Source organism: Telmatherina bonti (assembly GCF_933228915.1).
Source record: "Telmatherina bonti genome assembly, chromosome: 6".
Classification (NCBI taxonomy): domain Eukaryota; kingdom Metazoa; phylum Chordata; class Actinopteri; order Atheriniformes; family Telmatherinidae; genus Telmatherina; species Telmatherina bonti.
This window is the reverse complement of record NC_136624.1, coordinates 17,131,601-17,149,380: the sequence shown is the minus strand read 5'-3', so window position 1 is coordinate 17,149,380 and position 17,780 is coordinate 17,131,601. Positions and strand designations below refer to the sequence as shown.

The window sequence follows — 17,780 nt, the reverse complement described above, 5'->3', positions numbered from 1 at the left end:
ACAGTCATTGATGTTAACAATAGAAAAAGGGAGTATGTAAAGAAGGACAGCATTTACACTAATTTACTCTGGCTCTGACACACACACACACACACACACACACACACACACACACACACACACACATTTGCAAAGTGGTAGCTAACCTGCCAAGTATTCTGTCTGAAACGTATGAAAATCAAACCTCATTATCAGCTGCTTGTCTGGCTGTGTGTGTGTGTCTGTGTGTGTGTGCATGTGTGTGTGTATGTGGGATGCTCATTCTAATTCTAGCCAGAAGGAGTTAGTCTACCCTTGTTGTCTCACACCCCTCCACACACACACACACACACACACACACACACACACTCACAGTTAGACCTTCGTACACAAGCACACACTTAATTTGAATGTGAAAGGGAGGTGGAAGTCTGAGGGCAGGTCGCGTGGCTCTGATCCAGTGTGACACCAGACATAATCATCATTAACAGTGTGCTCTTGGTGTTCATGCACACATATGTGAACATTCAGGGTGCATCAGGTCAGTCACTGAAGTTACAGGTTCAGTCAGCTGTTTGCAGTGTCAAGAAAAATGATTACATGTCATTTCTTTTCAAGCTGCAGCTAATCATATTCAAGTTGTTTTCTCAACTTTTTTGTTCAAAATTTAGACGTAGATCTGGTCAATATATTGATCTATGATCAACAACCATCACCTATGCAAAAGGTTATTTGCTCTCATTGTGTAAGAAAAGCAAAAGCCACACAATCCTGTCTGAACAGCAAAACCGTTTAAATATTTAATACTTTTATAAATCCGTACTTCTACTTGAAAAGTTGTGTTTATTCTAAAAAAATAAAAATAAAGTAAGTTTTGGCTGAGAGGAGTTTAACCAAAGTAGGATCAGGCTAATTACTATTAATTATTTCTCTTCCTGAGAAGACATTGGTCTTCTTTGTCATTTGTTGCATTACATGTTTTTCAAAGGTACAGATTGGAATTTAGGCTGGAAGAACATCTAGTTACATATTTTACAGTACTGGTGTACGGCACTGTACATGTGCATAGATACGTCAGTAAGAAAGCAATGAAATCAGTAATTCAGTAAATGATTTCCAAACATCTGACCCCATTTCAGATAATTGAAAATAATTCTATAATTGCTTCTAACGTAAGACAAGTAATGTTTGTGCAAGAACACAGAGAAATAATCAAACTTTCCAAAAGCTTTCTGTTAATAAAAAAGCAAATATTAAGGAAAGAACATAGATGCTCAGAATTTTGTCTAAAATATTCAAGGTGTGTTATTAACATACTACAAGTGTGTGAAGTGTGTGTGTGTGTGTTAAAGGGTTAAATTAGTTCCAAAGTGTAATTAGTGTCAGATCAAGTTTAGAGAAAGAGGAGGATGCCTGTGTGTTTGTGTGTGTGAGTCTGGCACATATTCCTTCTCCAAACAGTGTGTTCAGCTGCCAAACTAAAACCAGCTCAGCCGGTCTTTAAAGACACACACACAAACACACCTGGCTAGACACAACAATGTCTGTCTAACGCTTGCTTGTGTTTCTGGGAAAAATCCACACCAACACAACACACCATTGAACTGAAAGCACATTTATCTATGATTAGAGTTTTATAAATATCTCTAAAGTCGACTCTCTGAGTGCTGCTAATGACTTACTGCGCATAAACATTGTGCTGTAAGTGTGTGTCAAGAGATTCAAAAAGCTGTTTTCACTCTGCCTCCATAAACACAGCCTCTCTACATCCCGAAGGAAAGTATTTTCATACGATTAACTATCAAATATATACATGTTGTGGGAGGGGGGTCTTTTTCATGCTAAATTTAATTTTAAAAAAATTAAATATAAGTTTTGGGGAGGCGGATGAGCCCTTTTGGGAGTTGTTAAAACAAAACATCCCTGATAAACCCACAGCAGATGACTATCAGACCAATCAGCTGATACACTTGCCAACTGAAGGAGGTAAAGGAATGTAAAGCATGGAATTTATACAACTTACTGTGTCAACTATAATTGCCTGATAGTATCACAAAGTGTTATTACCAACTCGTTTCATTCATATCATTTGTATACCAGAGACAAAAGTAGAATTTTACCCTGTCATATCATTAAATAATCATTGTATTCTAAACAAGTTGAAGGATTTTAGACTTAACATTGTATAGGAAGTATGAACTATGTCACAAGCTGTAGCAGTTTTGCTGCTTATTTTATCCACAAAATGCTGTACGCATCCAAAAATTCTGGAAGGGAGGGGGGGGGGGGGGGGGGGGGTGAAAAGGCATGGTTTGAACATCTGTCAGAGATTACAAGGATTCTTGTCGGAATGAATGGATTTCAGGCTGACTCACATGAGCACACCTATGTTGAAACAAGTCATATGGTTTATGAGCACTGTCTGACTTCGAACAGGTTTGTGGAAAAAAAAAAATGTGAAAAGTCCTTCAAATGAAAATCTGAATTACAAAAAAGACATGTCTAATATAGGTCGAGTATTAATTCAGTCATTTTGAATTAAACTTTCCTCGCTAAACCCTTAATGCCTCTGATTATTTATAATTATACCATGGTCTGGTTGAGTACACGATTCTGATTGGTTGCAGGGTGTCGGTTAAAAAGTGATAATGGACACCAGTTAAAAAAAAGTTATGCCAAATAGCCCAATAATTCTAAATCATTGCGCTGGCTCAAACGGCAGTTGGTAACCGTGGCAACAGAAATGTTCGTGACAAAACAGATAGCAGAAGGAATATCTGGAAGGACTATGTCAAACAGCAGCCCATGGTTACCAATAAATGTATCTTATCTGCCAGTTTTTAAGTTATTTTATTTTTTCAGGTTAATTTAGATCATCGGTTGAACAATAACCATAGTAGAAAAGGGAGAAAGGAATTTTTTTAAAAAGTCTCCCCATCCCTCCCTATTTCAGTACTGTATTATGTTGATGTTCATCTGAAATCTTAGTTATGGTCAGTCACAGCAGATAAAATATATATCATATTTTTTCAACCCTATTAAATAATATCTAATCAGTTAGTTTGTTATAAAGCTCCAGATCTCTCAAAAAGGGACAGAGCGGCTCTGACGTCACCCTGCAGTGGTGCAGCGACTAAGCGATCTTCAAGAATTAAAAAGGTCTCTGCTGTTAGCATTTTGATTTTTCCACGGCCGAATTCATATGCTATTATATAAACCAACCATTGCACGTCCTCCCCCGATTTCCTTCATATTGGGAAGAAATATGCATTTTCAGAAAATCCCCATATTTTCATTGGAATCCATAAAAAGGAGAGGGCCGGCACGCTGTGCGCACACAGTCACTCACGTTCATTCACACTGAGCTTCCTGGACCACACAGTCACACACATCCCGCAATACTATCATATTTCACCATCATCTGTGATTTGTTGCAATAGTATCTGCTGCCCAACGAGCTGCAGGTGCTGCCAACGGCGGTTACCTTGGCAACGCCACAACAAGAGACATTAAATAGTCCGCTCAGCCGCTTCTTGTTAAAAACATTATTTTGACAGTAAAAGCAACATTAGTAATTGACCTCATATTATTTCCTCTGTGAGTGACCATGGTATAAGCGGGATGATGCCCTCCGAGGTGTCCATTATCAGAACTTAATGGATGACGCAGAGGCATGAACCATCTGACGCAAAGCAGAGCATTATCCCTTACAAATATAAAAACTAAAATAGCTGGGGAAAACATCAAGAAAATAACTAAAGGAAGTAGACTGGCATAAAATTAATTCTATAAACAAATAACAATAAATCAATACTATATCTAAAGATGAATAGATCAATTAAAGTAATTTTAAGATACATAAAAAGAAGAAATATCAAATAAGAAGAAGTTAAACTCAGAAAAGCCAAAGTTTGTCGCTAATGAACAACAGAAAACGTCAAAGGGTTATTTCTGAAAAGAGAAAATACAGTCGTTTTCTTGTCATTTTACTGGGGGTTTTTGTTGTCAGCACATTCAGATTTTATTCCATTTTTTCTATTTAAGGGACAACCAGACAACTGTTTGTAGCTGCACTGAAAACAAAATCAAACTCCTCTATCAGTTATTTTTAAAACATAAGCTGCCCCTCAGTGATTCATTCTCAGATTCAGCAGCAGATAAATAACAGCAGATTACTGCCACCCTGGGGACATGCAAACCCAGGAGTATCAAAAAATAAATCTGTAAAATCATAAGATGAACAATAATAATATTTATCACAGCCAAATGCTCACAATTCACAGTTGCAGTAATGTTTCATGACGTGTTCCCAGTGGAAGTTGCCTTTTTTAATTATCACTATCCATACAGGATGAGATCAAGTTACACTTCCATAATGGCGGTGCAAAATTCTTTTCTTTGGTGTGCTGCACCACATACAGTTATTCATATAATCCACCATCACCAAGACCTTATTCCCTTTGCAAACTGTACACCCAACTATAAAAACATGAGGATGCTTCCTCTTCATCGTTCATTTGCTGTTATGCAATAAGCCTCACCCGCTTCAGAGTGGCTTGGTGGCAAACACTAAAACATTGAAAGCCACCGGCTTTGACAAGATCCTTTTTCGGAGAAAGACTCGGCTTAAATAAACCCATATCGTCATTGCATCCTTTACATGAATCAACTTGCTTTTGCTTTTGTGTCCTTGTGTGTGTGTGTGTGTGTGTGTGTGTGTGTGTGTGTGTGTGTGTGTGTGTGTGTGAGGCAGAGATAACCGCTTGTTCAGACAAAACAAATGTCTGTAGAAACCCAAACATAGCTGTAACAAAGCCGCTGTAATGACATGTTGCAGGGGAAAGGAAAGTCTCAATGAAATCTGGAACAGCAAAACCATTTAACCAATCTTTCTCTGGTGAATTCGAAGTTGTTTGCATGCCAAAGTTATTGACTTCCAATAAAGACAATATCCCCTTTTCTTAGGTTTGTAGCTAAAAATTACTTCTCAATTATTCTATGTAACATCAATACCACTTATGAAGAAACATTGCTCTTAATCATAATTTTGTTATCAGTTAAATCAAATCAAGGTTTCTATATGAGAAAGTTTCTGAGTGCTTCAATGGTTTTTCCTACAAGATACACAAAGTACTGTCTTGTTTGTGGGAAACAGGTAAAAGTATATCTCACAACTTTCCATATTGAATCTTCCAATGTAGAGACTCGAGGTGTCTGTTTTCTCCCCTTTATCATCAGATAGTGATATTCTGACTTGTACTCCATATTCAGGGATATCAAACAAGGTGAAAAGACAGTTTAGTGCCTTTGACAAAATTCCTAAATTTAAATCACATTCCTAAATTTCGTTTACTTACTAAAAAAAATAGCAGAATTAGCAGTCTTTGTATCCAAAGAAGAACATTAAAACATTTGAACAGAATGTTAAACTGCATGTCAAATGTCAAAAACTCCCAAAAAGTCAAATCAATACAGACTTGTCTAATGGATACATGAATCTTTCTCTATACTTCATGTATTCAGTCAGTCTACCATCATCTGAAGATTATTTTAAAGATTTAATGAAAAATGACTAAGAGTGGTTAGAAAGCTGGTCTTGTGAAATTTAGCATCAGTAGACTTTAATAGTTACTGTGTATTTACTACTCTGCCTGAAAGATCCATCACACAGCCGCTGAACGCTGCAGCTCCAGATCTTCTCAACCAAACAAGTAGATCAAATCAGTGCAGCTCTGAGATCTCAACAATAATTTTTTTTCAATAAAAGAACAAACTTGTAATAGTTTAGGGGCCAAAAGACAGCTGAGATCTCATGCTATGCTGGAAGCCTCAACAGACCCATCTACCCTCAGAGCTAAAACATGATGTGGAAAAGTTTGTTTTTGTTTATCACATAGCAAATTTGTGACAAAATTTCCTCCAACCATTTTAAATTGTTTTATTTTTTTATTTCATTAAATTAATTACTTAAATTGATTTATTTTAATTAATTGAATATTATTTATGTATCGTTTTCATACTTATTCTTTTTTTTATTAATTTATTATTATTATTTATTTCATTACTGTATCGAAGTTTCTTTTATTCCGGTGTTTTGTTGTTTGTTTGTTTGTTTTTTTTACTGCATTTAATTTATTCTGATATAATCCATTCATCCATTTTCTTGACTTCTTAGTCAAATTCAGGGTTACAGAAAGCTGGATCCTATGAGCGAGAGGCCGGGTACACCACAGGTCGCTAGTCCATCACAGGGCCGTCATATATTTGTAAATAAATTTAAGAATTATTTACATTTTTTGTATTTGTTTTGCATTTAGCAGCATGTAGATGCAAAATGTTTAACACATGAAAAATCTGTTGTAGAAAATGTTTAAAATGGTTAACATTCCAAGTCTACAGACAATCTGTTTTGTCATTGACTGCTATCACAGGCTCCTTTTCTCTCTGCGTGCAGTGGATGAGATGCTGTAAAACCAATGAGTCTCAACCTGCCCTGCAAAATTCCAAGTTGCTTGATTGATCGACCAAAAGTAGAAAAAAACATTAGATCCAACATCTCATGTAAATCCTTTTGTCAGTTGTCAATGTTATCTGTTTGAAGGTAGACTGAGATAACTTAGCGGTGATGTCATTTTGCTTGCAGTCTGCATGCAGTCTGGATGACTTAGTTATCAGCATGATTGTCATTTTTTCTGATGCACATGGGCTTTAATGTAAATCTAAAAAAAAAAAAAAACTGACTGCATCTTTTATGTTCATGTGAAGTAGAATATGGTGTAAGTGCTTTTCTTGCCTGCTGCTTCGTCTAGACACACTGCAATCTACTCGGTGTGTGTCTTTGTTTGTGTGTGTTTGCAACACTGAGAAGGGGAGGGGGTAGGGGTTACCATTTATAATTACACTGGCTTATGAGTGTTGCCTGTGTGTTTAAATGTTTGAATACGTAATGATAATTAGCAGTAATATAAACAGAAGGGAGAGGTCTGTGTCATCTGTGTGTGCATGTGTGTGTTTGTAGATGCAAAAGATGTGGTCCCAGCTGTTTCCTATGAACCAGAAGGCAAACGGAGGGAGATGTAGTCCTTTTTTCATGGGTGTGTAAGTGTGTGTCTGTGCAGGGGTCAAGCCCACGGTCACGAGCGTCTGTGACGTGTGTGTGGGGGGAGTGAGAGAGTATGTGTGTGTTTCTCAGACTAAAGTGTCCATTGTCTAGACTGAGTCTCACAGTCACGACCAGCTGACTGGTTGATGATTTGCCCAGACTGTCTCAGAGTGGACTTTGTGGGAAAACTGCATGTTGGATTCCGAGATGCATTGCAACACAACATGGTGTTTACTGCATGTCCAGACAATGAAGAAAATCAAAGCATTTAAATATATCAGCATGTCGGGAAAACAGCAGAGTGACTTCTGTGACTTTAGATTACAATACTCAGCCGTGCACAACATGAAATCATGTTAACACTTAACTATTATGTTGTTAAATAGTAGGCAGCAGATGCAGCTTGCTTTTAAAAAGTTTGATCAGATACTTCAAGATCCAAATGAGAAAAATATTTAATTTCAATGTTACATATTATAATATTTAATCTAAACTATTAAATGCAGTTCAGCATGTTTTGGTTAATTTAAATAAGGATGGAGGGAACACAAACACACAACCAGCTCCTTCACATTGACAATGAATGTTTCATCCCTCCCTCCCCCCCTTCCATCCTTATACTGACCTGACCCCTGATCTTTGCACTCCCAGACACCCAGACTGTCTCACTTCACCCCCATCCTCCCCGCAGATGCAAGGCAAGCCTGGTTTCATATGCAAAAATACCCCCATCAACAATCATTTGCATGCATACATCTGAATCTCTAATGAAAATTATTTATGTGCATGCAAACAAACTCAACTGCTTACATAGATCGGCTGAAAGCTTTGCTTTGTGTCACAAAATCTAAAATCAGCCAACAACTTTCTAGTCAGAGGCAGTCAACCCATGAATATAAGCTGAAAGTCAATAGTGTATGCAAGCGGCTTCACTTCACTCCCTTATCACATAAAAGTAAAATAATATAAGAAAACTTTAAAGAAAATATATTGAAAAAAAATTTGATGAATGTTAAATTATTAACAAATGAAAGTAAAAGATAAATTAATAATGTAAAACAAGATTCCTACATATGAATAAAAAGGAAAATTAAGAAAATGAAGACATAAAGAAATTAAATGAAAAAAAAGTCCAGAAGAGGTTTGTTGCAAAATTGCTACAATAGGCATGAAGGAGTTAATGGATCCTACATTGTTTGTTTTCTTTGGCTTTAAAAATAAATACAAACAAAAAAAAACCCTACACATCAGCACTTTCTGGTTCAGACCACATAATATCACATCCAAGAGGATGCAGGACATAATATACCCTGTATCTTATATATCTGTCTTCATTAATTTCAACATTGGCTTTCGTGTAATTTATATATGCATATGAATTGTTTATGGTATTGATGTGAAGTATTTATGTGTATTTTAAAATGTATGTATGTATGGATGGATGTTTGATTTATTCATTTATTATCCTAACCGCTTAATCCAATGAAGGGTTGCGGGGAACCCTATCCCAGCAGTCTTTGGGCGAAAGGCAGGATGTTTGATTGCACTTCACAAATAGACCCCCAGGAACTATAGCAGCAGTTGTTGGTTGCAGGTAATGGGGATCCTAAATAACAGCTGCTGAGAAAGCTGCTCTCAGTATGACAGTCAAACAGTGACCAAATCCTGAACCATGTCTCAATAGTTGATGTTTTACATAGCTGAATGACAGCTTCCCCTTTTCACACCGTTTCAACATGGCTATAAACCAGTGAGTATGTTGACATTTAGGTCCATCTCTAACAACTTCAGCATATTAACAGATGTGTTTTTTGTCAAGTAACCGCTGACATTTGAAAGACGGATGCACACCCGGACATGTAAACAGGAAAAAAGCATTTTTCCCAGTTTAAAGTAATTCATGATCTGCAACATAAGAGCTGGTAAAACTAGAGAGACAAATTGTGATTCTCTCTGCATAATTAGCAAAAGCTAGACGCTCTAATTTCTTCTTCCTTACATGTAATTAAATGTTAAAATAAGAATTTAGTTTACCAGACAATCCTAACGCAACCTCCCCTGTGCCAGACTAATTAACGGAAGACAAGACACTGTGATTTAAAAAACATAAACAGACAACAATTGAAGTATTTAGAAGCTCAGACGCTCATAAAGGATTTTTCTTTTCTCTCTCAGACTAATTAAAGTGAAACAAGACGCAATCTTTTCCACATTTGCCGTGTGACAGTCAGACAGTTATTGCCTTCATTTATAGAGCCAGCCTCCTGGTCCTCACACAGCCCCAGTGTGGATTTATTCACAGTGTGAGGCAGACATATAAGGTTGGCTCTGACTTCAGACTAATTAATGGGACAACACAGGTCCAGCAGACTATAAGGGCCTCAGCTGAGTGATGTCTCGTATGCAGATCATATGCAGGAAGCACTCACACACACACACACACACACACACACACACACACACACACACACACACAAGTAGACACATACCCACCCCCACCAAAGTGTCAATGAACTTGACCCCTGAACACGCATGCTGCATGCATCTACATATAAAAATGATGCGAGCGCCCTGATCACTTTTCTGGTTTCTGTTTGTTATTAGTGTCTAGACCGAGAAACAATGAACAGCTGAGAGGTTGAATGAAAGGACTAAAAGGAGAGGCGACAGAGACGAAGGAAGGATGTGAGCAAAGAAGGAAGGAAGCCAGCAGGGCGTTTCAAAGAATCAGCTACAAAAAGCATTTACATTATCAGTTAATCAGCGGATTATTTACACTTACAACTGGGTCTCAACTGAAAAGGAAATGAAAAGTTACACCTTCATTTGTACCGAGTGAAATATTTTGAATGAAAAAAGCATCGACTCATATTAGGTTTTACTTAACATTGTGCTTGAGTACATTTTCAACTGTTTGATTTTTGCTTTAAGAACAGATCTGAAGTGAACAAAGACGGAAAAAATTTAGGACGGAAGGAAATGAAAAAGCATAGAATAGAAGTAAGAGAAGCGGGATGTCAGATGTCTGGACTCAGCTTTTGACACAAAGTGACTGCTACTTTTCATATGCCCTCAAGAAAGGCAGTCGCTCAAGTTGCTGCAGCGAGCTGCTTCCTTTGTCGTGCGTTATCTGAAACCAGGAAATGAAGAAGAAACAGCTAAACAGACTGTGAATACGTAATTTCTTATTAGAGTAATTACTCTTTTGGTTATCGTCCTAGGGCAGAGGTGTCCAGCTCCGGTCCTCGAGGGCCAGAATCCTGCAGGTTTTCTATGTATCCCTGCTCAGACACACCTGATTCAAATTAACTAGTAGTAGAGCTTAATCAGTTGTGCACGTCATTGGCTGTTTGATCCATTTAGTGGAAGCTAGATGTGTTGGAACAGGAATACATGGGAAACCTGCAGGACAACGGCCCTCGAGGACCAACTTTGGACACCCCTGTCCTAGGGGATTATGGCGATTCTGTATCTGGGATGCCAACTGTCAATCACAGAAAAAAAATGGCACAAAAAAGGCAGACACAAATCATACTGGACCCCACAATAATGTAGACCCATATCTTTGCTAAACATTGCTGTATCTTTTCTCGCCTGAATATTACAACATGACACAGCAATACAGAGACGTTTACATAATATGTCTGGGAAGCTGGAGAGAACAGACTGTATAATTTAATTTCCATGATTCACTGACTGAGAGCAAAGGAGAGCCAGAAAAAGCCAAATGTTTCCCAACAAATGTTAGTCGTGTTCAAAAATATTTTAAAAAATTTAACTTTTCAGAGCCTTAAATTTCCTAATAGATTTGTTGGTGCGCTGTTTCCTGATTATCTTAGACATTTAGAAGAAAAAGGTATCAGTCTGCACCTGAACTGATGAAATTTACTTCTTCGACTGTTGGATCTCTTTCATCCCACTGTTTGAGAAAAGCAACGATGATGGAGCATTTGTGACAGATATCTCTGCAAAAAGTTGCTTCTGTGAAACCCTCAAAATTACATTAAAGCAATCAAAGATCGAGTTGCAAGCCGGTTGCATCAGGATGTGATTTTGTAATACAAATAGTCAAAAGTAGAATTGATAAATATGATGTCTGTCACAAGGGAACTGATTAAACAGGATGTGGAGAAGAATGTGTGACAAAGACACAGTCACATGATAACCAAAAGAAAGACTCGTTTTAGACACAATGCTGTAATTCTACATAGACTGAATGTGAATTTTCTTGTGCAGTACCATTACTATGAAACATATCAACGTGTTTATTTTTGTCATTGTAGCTGTAAACATGTTAAAAAATTAAGAATGGAAAGGGATTGTACCTTCACTTAAAAATCTGAATTAACTTTGAATCAGATTCTAGTTTATAAAATTCTTGTCGTAGATGTTCTGTATTAGCTAAACTGATTAGAGGTCTGTTCTTGACCAGTTAGTTAATCCTCCACCATGGCTGCAAGTGAGTAAAGCAAGTGTCCCCATATTTTGACTTGAGAAAACTTTGGCATATGAAGGCGTTCCTTCTCAAACTTGAGACTGCAAGGTGTCCATTTCCAGCAGCTGCAAAACAAGTCCAAGTCATGATGACTAATCATCAACGTTTTGGTCTGGTTTGTTCAAAATGTTCAAAAAAAATAATGAGCCAAAATAGATTTAAAGTGCAAAAACCCAACAACTTTGGTAAGCCAACCCTTCCTGCTGTCCACGCTGCAGTCGCCTTCTGGAATCACTTCTGGAACACTCCGACTTCTTTCCTCAAATTTAATAACCAAAATAAATACCTCTACCCTTCAGCTGAACTCACACTCACTCTGACACATGATATGGATAACATTTATGTTGGCCGTGGAGACAGACTGTTGGGACGTGTTGATTTAAAGACATGTAGGAACAAATGCACCAGGAGACCAAGCTACTTGTAGGAAATGGTTCATATGAGCCGATAGCAGGAATGACTTCACCACATCCGCATACAGACAAACACACATGGCTAGCCTGTGAGTAATGCTGATGTCATGTACTTTGACTAGAAATGTCTGCCACTCTGAACAGATGTGTTTTTGCATATGTGCCTGAGAGCAAATGTGTGTGTGCGCTATAACTTGTGGCAGGTATATATAACCCTACAATTTTAACCCGTAAGATCTAGAGGAAGGAGGGATGTGAAACAGATAGTTACAAGTGAGTCAGGGGCTCGGCAGCTCTTTTACAAGTCTAGAGGGGAAGATGGGGGCTGAATGATTTTAATCCAGATGTTAAAGATGAATAAGATGGGATGTAACGTTAGATGCAGACGAGCTGTAGCCAATCACTTCACAGTTCTCATTGTTTACTCACATAGTTAGTGCTAAGTGGCATTTGAAGGTAATTAAAAATGTGATGTAAGGTTTTCTAGTAACCGTTTAAGGATGCAGATTGTACTACTAATGCACTCGTCTCACTTTAATTTAGCTTTGATAAAAAACATTTTAATAAATCTTTGGCCATCTCTCCTTTTGTTTGTGTTTAGTTTAAAGCAGACTCGCATTAATCTTTTCAAATGATCTTGAGTAACATTTCTCCAGATTTTCCAAAGTTTTTCTATGAACATTTTTGGCTTTTTTTTTTTTTTTTTTTTTTTTACTCATTTTCTGACCAGTCCTAAGTATCTTCAGATGAACTTTTATTTCTGTTTGTTAAGCCACTTAACATAAAAGGTTCCCAATCAAACAGATAATCAAGTGTTTTCTTCATCCTTTGAATTGGGAATTAGTTTCTTTGATAGACAACTTAAACTGATTTTGATAAGGCACTTTGTTACTTGCAGTCTGCCACATAATGCCAGACATAATAGGAGCAACCGGGTGCTTTCAAAAGAGCTTCTGGCTGAAGACTTGGCATTTCCCAGTATGGTGCGTGTTCTTTAAATAATTGACGGACGTGGATAAGTGGGGGACAAGTGTCAGGCCTAAAATGTATCCACAGCAGATGAACATATCTGAAAGTGATCTATTTTGAAAATAGAAAAAAAAAATATCCAGCAAAGACCTGGCACAGAGCCTGAGAAATGCATCTGGACCTTTAGTTGATGTAGCCACTGTTGGCCGAGGCCTCATTAGAAGTGGGGAAGGAACAGGGAGAAAAAGGCTGAGGCATGCCAAATGACTTAAGAACTGGACTGAAAGTCTGTGGCAACAGGTCTGATAGAGTGATAAATCCCTCCCAGAGCCCGGATCTCAACATGACTGAAGCAGTGTGGAGTCATCCTGACAGAGCAAAAAGCAGCTAACATCCAAACAGCCACTTAGGACATTTTTTCAGTAGGCCTGGAGGACTATTCCAGAAAACCACTTAAAGAAACTACATGAAAGTTTGTCCAAAAGAATTTATAGGTGGTCAAACCAAATGTTCACTTTTAAGCTCATAAGAACTGCACTGCCTCATATGCTCTACTGCAATTTATGTTTGCACCACTTTCAATAAATCACAGCACATTTTTTCTTGTTTTCCTGACTATATATGAAGGAACAAAGGAGGTTTTCAACCCTTTACACAGATCTGTAAATGACTTGGTTCTTTGGAGGGATGCGCTATACCTTTAAAGTGTCTTTAACATCTGCAACAACACATATCAGATCGGTCAACAAGACTTTTCCTCCACATCTGTTTTTAAGATCTTCTGGAGGTAAAACTTTGAGGAGCCCCTCCTTTTTCTATCATTTCTACATCCTCCTTTGATCGCCACATATCATGTGTATAATGTGGATTATCTTGTGTTTTACTTTGTTCTAGTGTGTCTTTCATCTCTCCTGTCACACTCCAGTGCGTACTGCCCAGTACATCTGCACCGGCTTAAAAATAATCTTGTTTTTATAATAAAGGCCGATGCATCATTAGTTTCAGTCTGTCAACGCCTACACGATTTTCAGCTCACCAGTATGTCTGTCTGTTTTGCTAATATAACTCTTTCTCTCTTTTGGGGCCCTCCATTTTTACTGACGACCCGTTCGTTCGTTCTAAACTTACGAGATATTCTTCCTTCTCCTTCTACCATCTTTCTAGCGTGCTCTGTTCCCCCACTGCATCTCCTTCTTTGGTTTATCTGTTGCCCTCCTTCTCCCCTCCAGACTAAACATCATGTCTGTTTTCAGACAGAAGAATTGTGTGTCTGTGTGTGTGTGTGTGTGTGTGTGTGTGTGTGTGTGTGTGTGTGTGTGTGTGTGTGTGTGTGTGTGTGTGTGTGCATCTGCATTCTTATCTCGTCTTTCTGTTACAAGTTCAGGCAATGATCTGCATTACCATTAACAATACGAGAAAAAAATTCCCACGGACATACTTTTATGTCAGTTTTTGTTTGATGGATTTGTGATGCGAGTTCTGGAAGTTTTCATCTCATTCATTTTTCCACATCAAAAATGTAACATGAGTCACCGCTGAAGCTCTACGACGGCTTGGATAAGCATGAAACAAAACGTGGGGTTCTTGTCATTTTAAGCTGTGCAACATCAGATCTTGAAATTCTATCAAGTGAGCAGCAGGAGAGAGTGTAAGATTAGGATGCTGACAAAACTAAAAACACAATCTACAGCTTAAAGCTAGGGTGGGCAGAACTCTGTAAAAGGATAAAAACAGAAATGCCAGAAAGCATGAGCATTCGCATGCGCATCATATGCGCTAAACAGAGATTACCATCAAATGGAGACAAATCCCACTCCTCCAGATGGTAGTCAGCTGCTTAACCCATTCAGCCACCACAACCCACTCCTTGCAAAGACTTTGTTGAGCTTTATTCCACTCACTCATCAAGTCTGAAAAGACCTGTAATTGGCCAAAGTCTCTTGCCAGTGCAAGATTTTCTAAAGCTTGAAACCAGAAAAGAAGAAGTGCAGAAAACTAGTTCAGATCCTTAGAAGGTTATTATGGCCAAACAGTGAGAAAATGACTCCCCATCTTAGCAACATGACAATTCACTTTTATATTCTGTATAGTTTTAATATAATGTTGTGGTGCCACAGTGGTTAACTACCCTCACAGAGCTATTCTCTGTAAAATATATCTATTCAGTCATTTTATGTGTTTCTCGACATGCTCTCATTCTGAAATGGGAATCCATACTGATAATATTATTTAACCTGTCTGTCAACACTCAATAAACCACCACTAGGGACTAATGTCATTTCAACAAGCCTGTATGGGAAATAAATGACTGATGAAACCAGCATGAAACCGTCTCACACATGATTAGGTAAATGCATTGCTCACTGGGATCTCAAATATCTGCTATCCAATTTCAAACTTGAAAGTCATAAAAGTCTTGTCAAAATATTACCTCAACCTTCAAAGAAAAACTGTTTTTAACTAGAGCCCAATGGTGCAATGCAAGTGTTGCAATGGCCCAAAGAGCAGACCTCAACCCAACTAAAATCCAGTGGTGGGACCTAAAAAGAGCTTCACAAACATGCAAGGCCACAAATTCAATAAACAGAAGGAACGTTGCAAAAGAAGAATGGGGAGAAAAATCCTAAAACAACTTATTTTACTAAGAATGTCAAACAGAAACAAGTACTTAGTGTTGTTGCTGCTAAAGGTATTTAGACAAACTGTTGAACAGTGAGGCTGTACCTGGATGTTTAACACAGCTTTTGGATTGTAGGTTATTTATTTGTGAAATAAGAGGTGTATCATCTTCATCTTAATGTGAGGCTCTATTTACCTCGTTTTAAGAACTGGTAATGCCAGATGTTTATTATGCCCCTGTATGTGAAATATTAAAGTTGAAAAGGGACAAACTTTCTTTTTAACTATTTGATATTAATTGCTACCCGAGATGAATTTTAGTTGCTTACTTTTGCAGGTCAAATTATATGGTGTGGTGATTCACACGGATGGTTCCTGGATTGAACCTCGCTGTTGGAGTTTGCATGTCCTCCCCATTCATGCAGGTGTTTCATCTTGCTCACACAAGATTATTCTAAATTGACCCTATGTGACTGCAAGTGTACATTGCTTATCCAACTTGCCTGTCACCTGACATTCCCCATCAATGGTTTATAATGTGGACGAATGGAAAAACCACAAAGATTTTCTCATTCTAGTTTGTTGTAAAGGAGTTATTTTATTTGATATGCTTTATGTTAAATGTAATGTCTTATCTATTGCATTAAGACTAAAATTTGATAGGTAAGTGGTGGTGGTGACCAAACTTTAATTACAGAATTTCATAACATCTATTATTACCACCATATATTTACTAGCTGCATTCCCTAGTAATAATTTTTCAATTAGGTCTATTCAGAAATGCATCACTGATTTACAACTACATTGTTAGAAGTTAAATGTGCCATGCTTTCCTCCAAAGGGCTGGATTGTTTCATAGTGAGTACTGCTGGTGAACAAAAACAGTGCTTTCCTGTCCAAATAACTTCACAGCATCCTTAACTGAATTAACAATCACCAGTGGATGTCCCCCGTGAGAGCTGGGCCCCCTAACCGGCTAGGACTTAACGCTTAACCACCCAACTAAACAACACACAAAAGCTGACAGTATAAACATAAACACACATAAGCACACGTACACAATCACAGGGATTTCCCAGATACGGCTGCACACATAAACGCATCAGCACGCACGTGTGCACGCGCTCAAGCAGGCAGACAGCTAGACAGACGTCTGGCTTCACTGGAATGACGAAGCCTCGACTAAATCTACTCCCCCCCCCCCTCTCTCTCTTTTCATTTCAAGCGAGAAAACCCACCTTTTCCTCTCATATCCAGCTTCCACTGTCTTCCCAGGCCACATCCGGGCAGTTTCAGCACATTTTGTCACATTTTTCATCGTCTAACCCCCCCCCCCCCCCCCCCCAAACAAACAGTATTTTGTTTTGCTTTATTTTATTTTAAAAATGAAGCAAGCTAGGCTTGAATCGTTTTGGGCAGCGATGGGATGCTTATCGGTCTGGTTCAAGTTCAAAACCAATCGTTATTAATCATAAGTAAAACAAAAACACCGAGTTAAGATGGCCAGTGCGAACATTTTTTAAACGCTGTAACCACACTAAAGTTAGTAGAAAGTCATTAAAAGGCCAAGTGACAAGCCAAAACTTACAGCAGGCTAGCTAAACACAGACTGAGCTGATAACGCGAGTTTTCCTTTTTAAAGAACAAATATGTCTGTCAACATCACCTGCGGTAAAGTAGTCCCCTGCTCAAAGTAACGTGTAAAAATAAGATCCAGAAGGATTTTCCTCCTTTCCGACCTCTACTGTTCATACCAACTAAACACGGGGGGAAAAGGAGGAAAAACTCTTCCTCATGTCAAGCTCTGAAACCCCACAGTCCCCATTAAAGACGCTGTTGAAGGAAAAGGTGGATGAAAAAGAAGATAGGAAAAGTAATCAAATACAAGTAACTTACATATTTCCATGCTCGGAGAGGTGTAGCGCTTGCAGTTACAAGTACAGGAGACATTGGCGGCGGTGGCGTTTAAAACACCCATCAAGTTCAACATTTAAAGCCTCCTAAATTCAGACATAAATGCTCCAGAAGAGGGAGATTTCAGGGGTTGGTGTGGAGAAGATCCGGAGAAGGAGAGGAGACCGAAAACAACACCAAACTTCGCCCCTTGAAAATCTTCCCTTTTCTCTTTTTTTTCTCCAGCCTCCTCTCCTTCCTCTCCGGTCCGTCCGTCCTCCCCTTGTCTCGGTTCTCTCCTCCTCTTCTC

The 17,780-nt window shown here is 38.3% G+C and overlaps 1 protein-coding gene across 1 annotated transcript in view; it reads right to left on the bottom strand.

Moving 5' to 3' along the window:
• pmepa1 (prostate transmembrane protein, androgen induced 1) overlaps positions 1-17,567 on the bottom strand; it is a gene marked incomplete at both ends in the record, with an annotated part of 31,000 nt that extends 13,433 nt beyond the window's left edge. The window contains one exon of the mRNA XM_079241625.1: positions 17,474-17,567. Within this exon, the coding sequence (XP_079097751.1) occupies positions 17,474-17,567 (94 nt within the window). The remainder of the gene's footprint in view (positions 1-17,473) is intronic.
• Between the last annotated feature and the right edge of the window lie 213 nt (positions 17,568-17,780).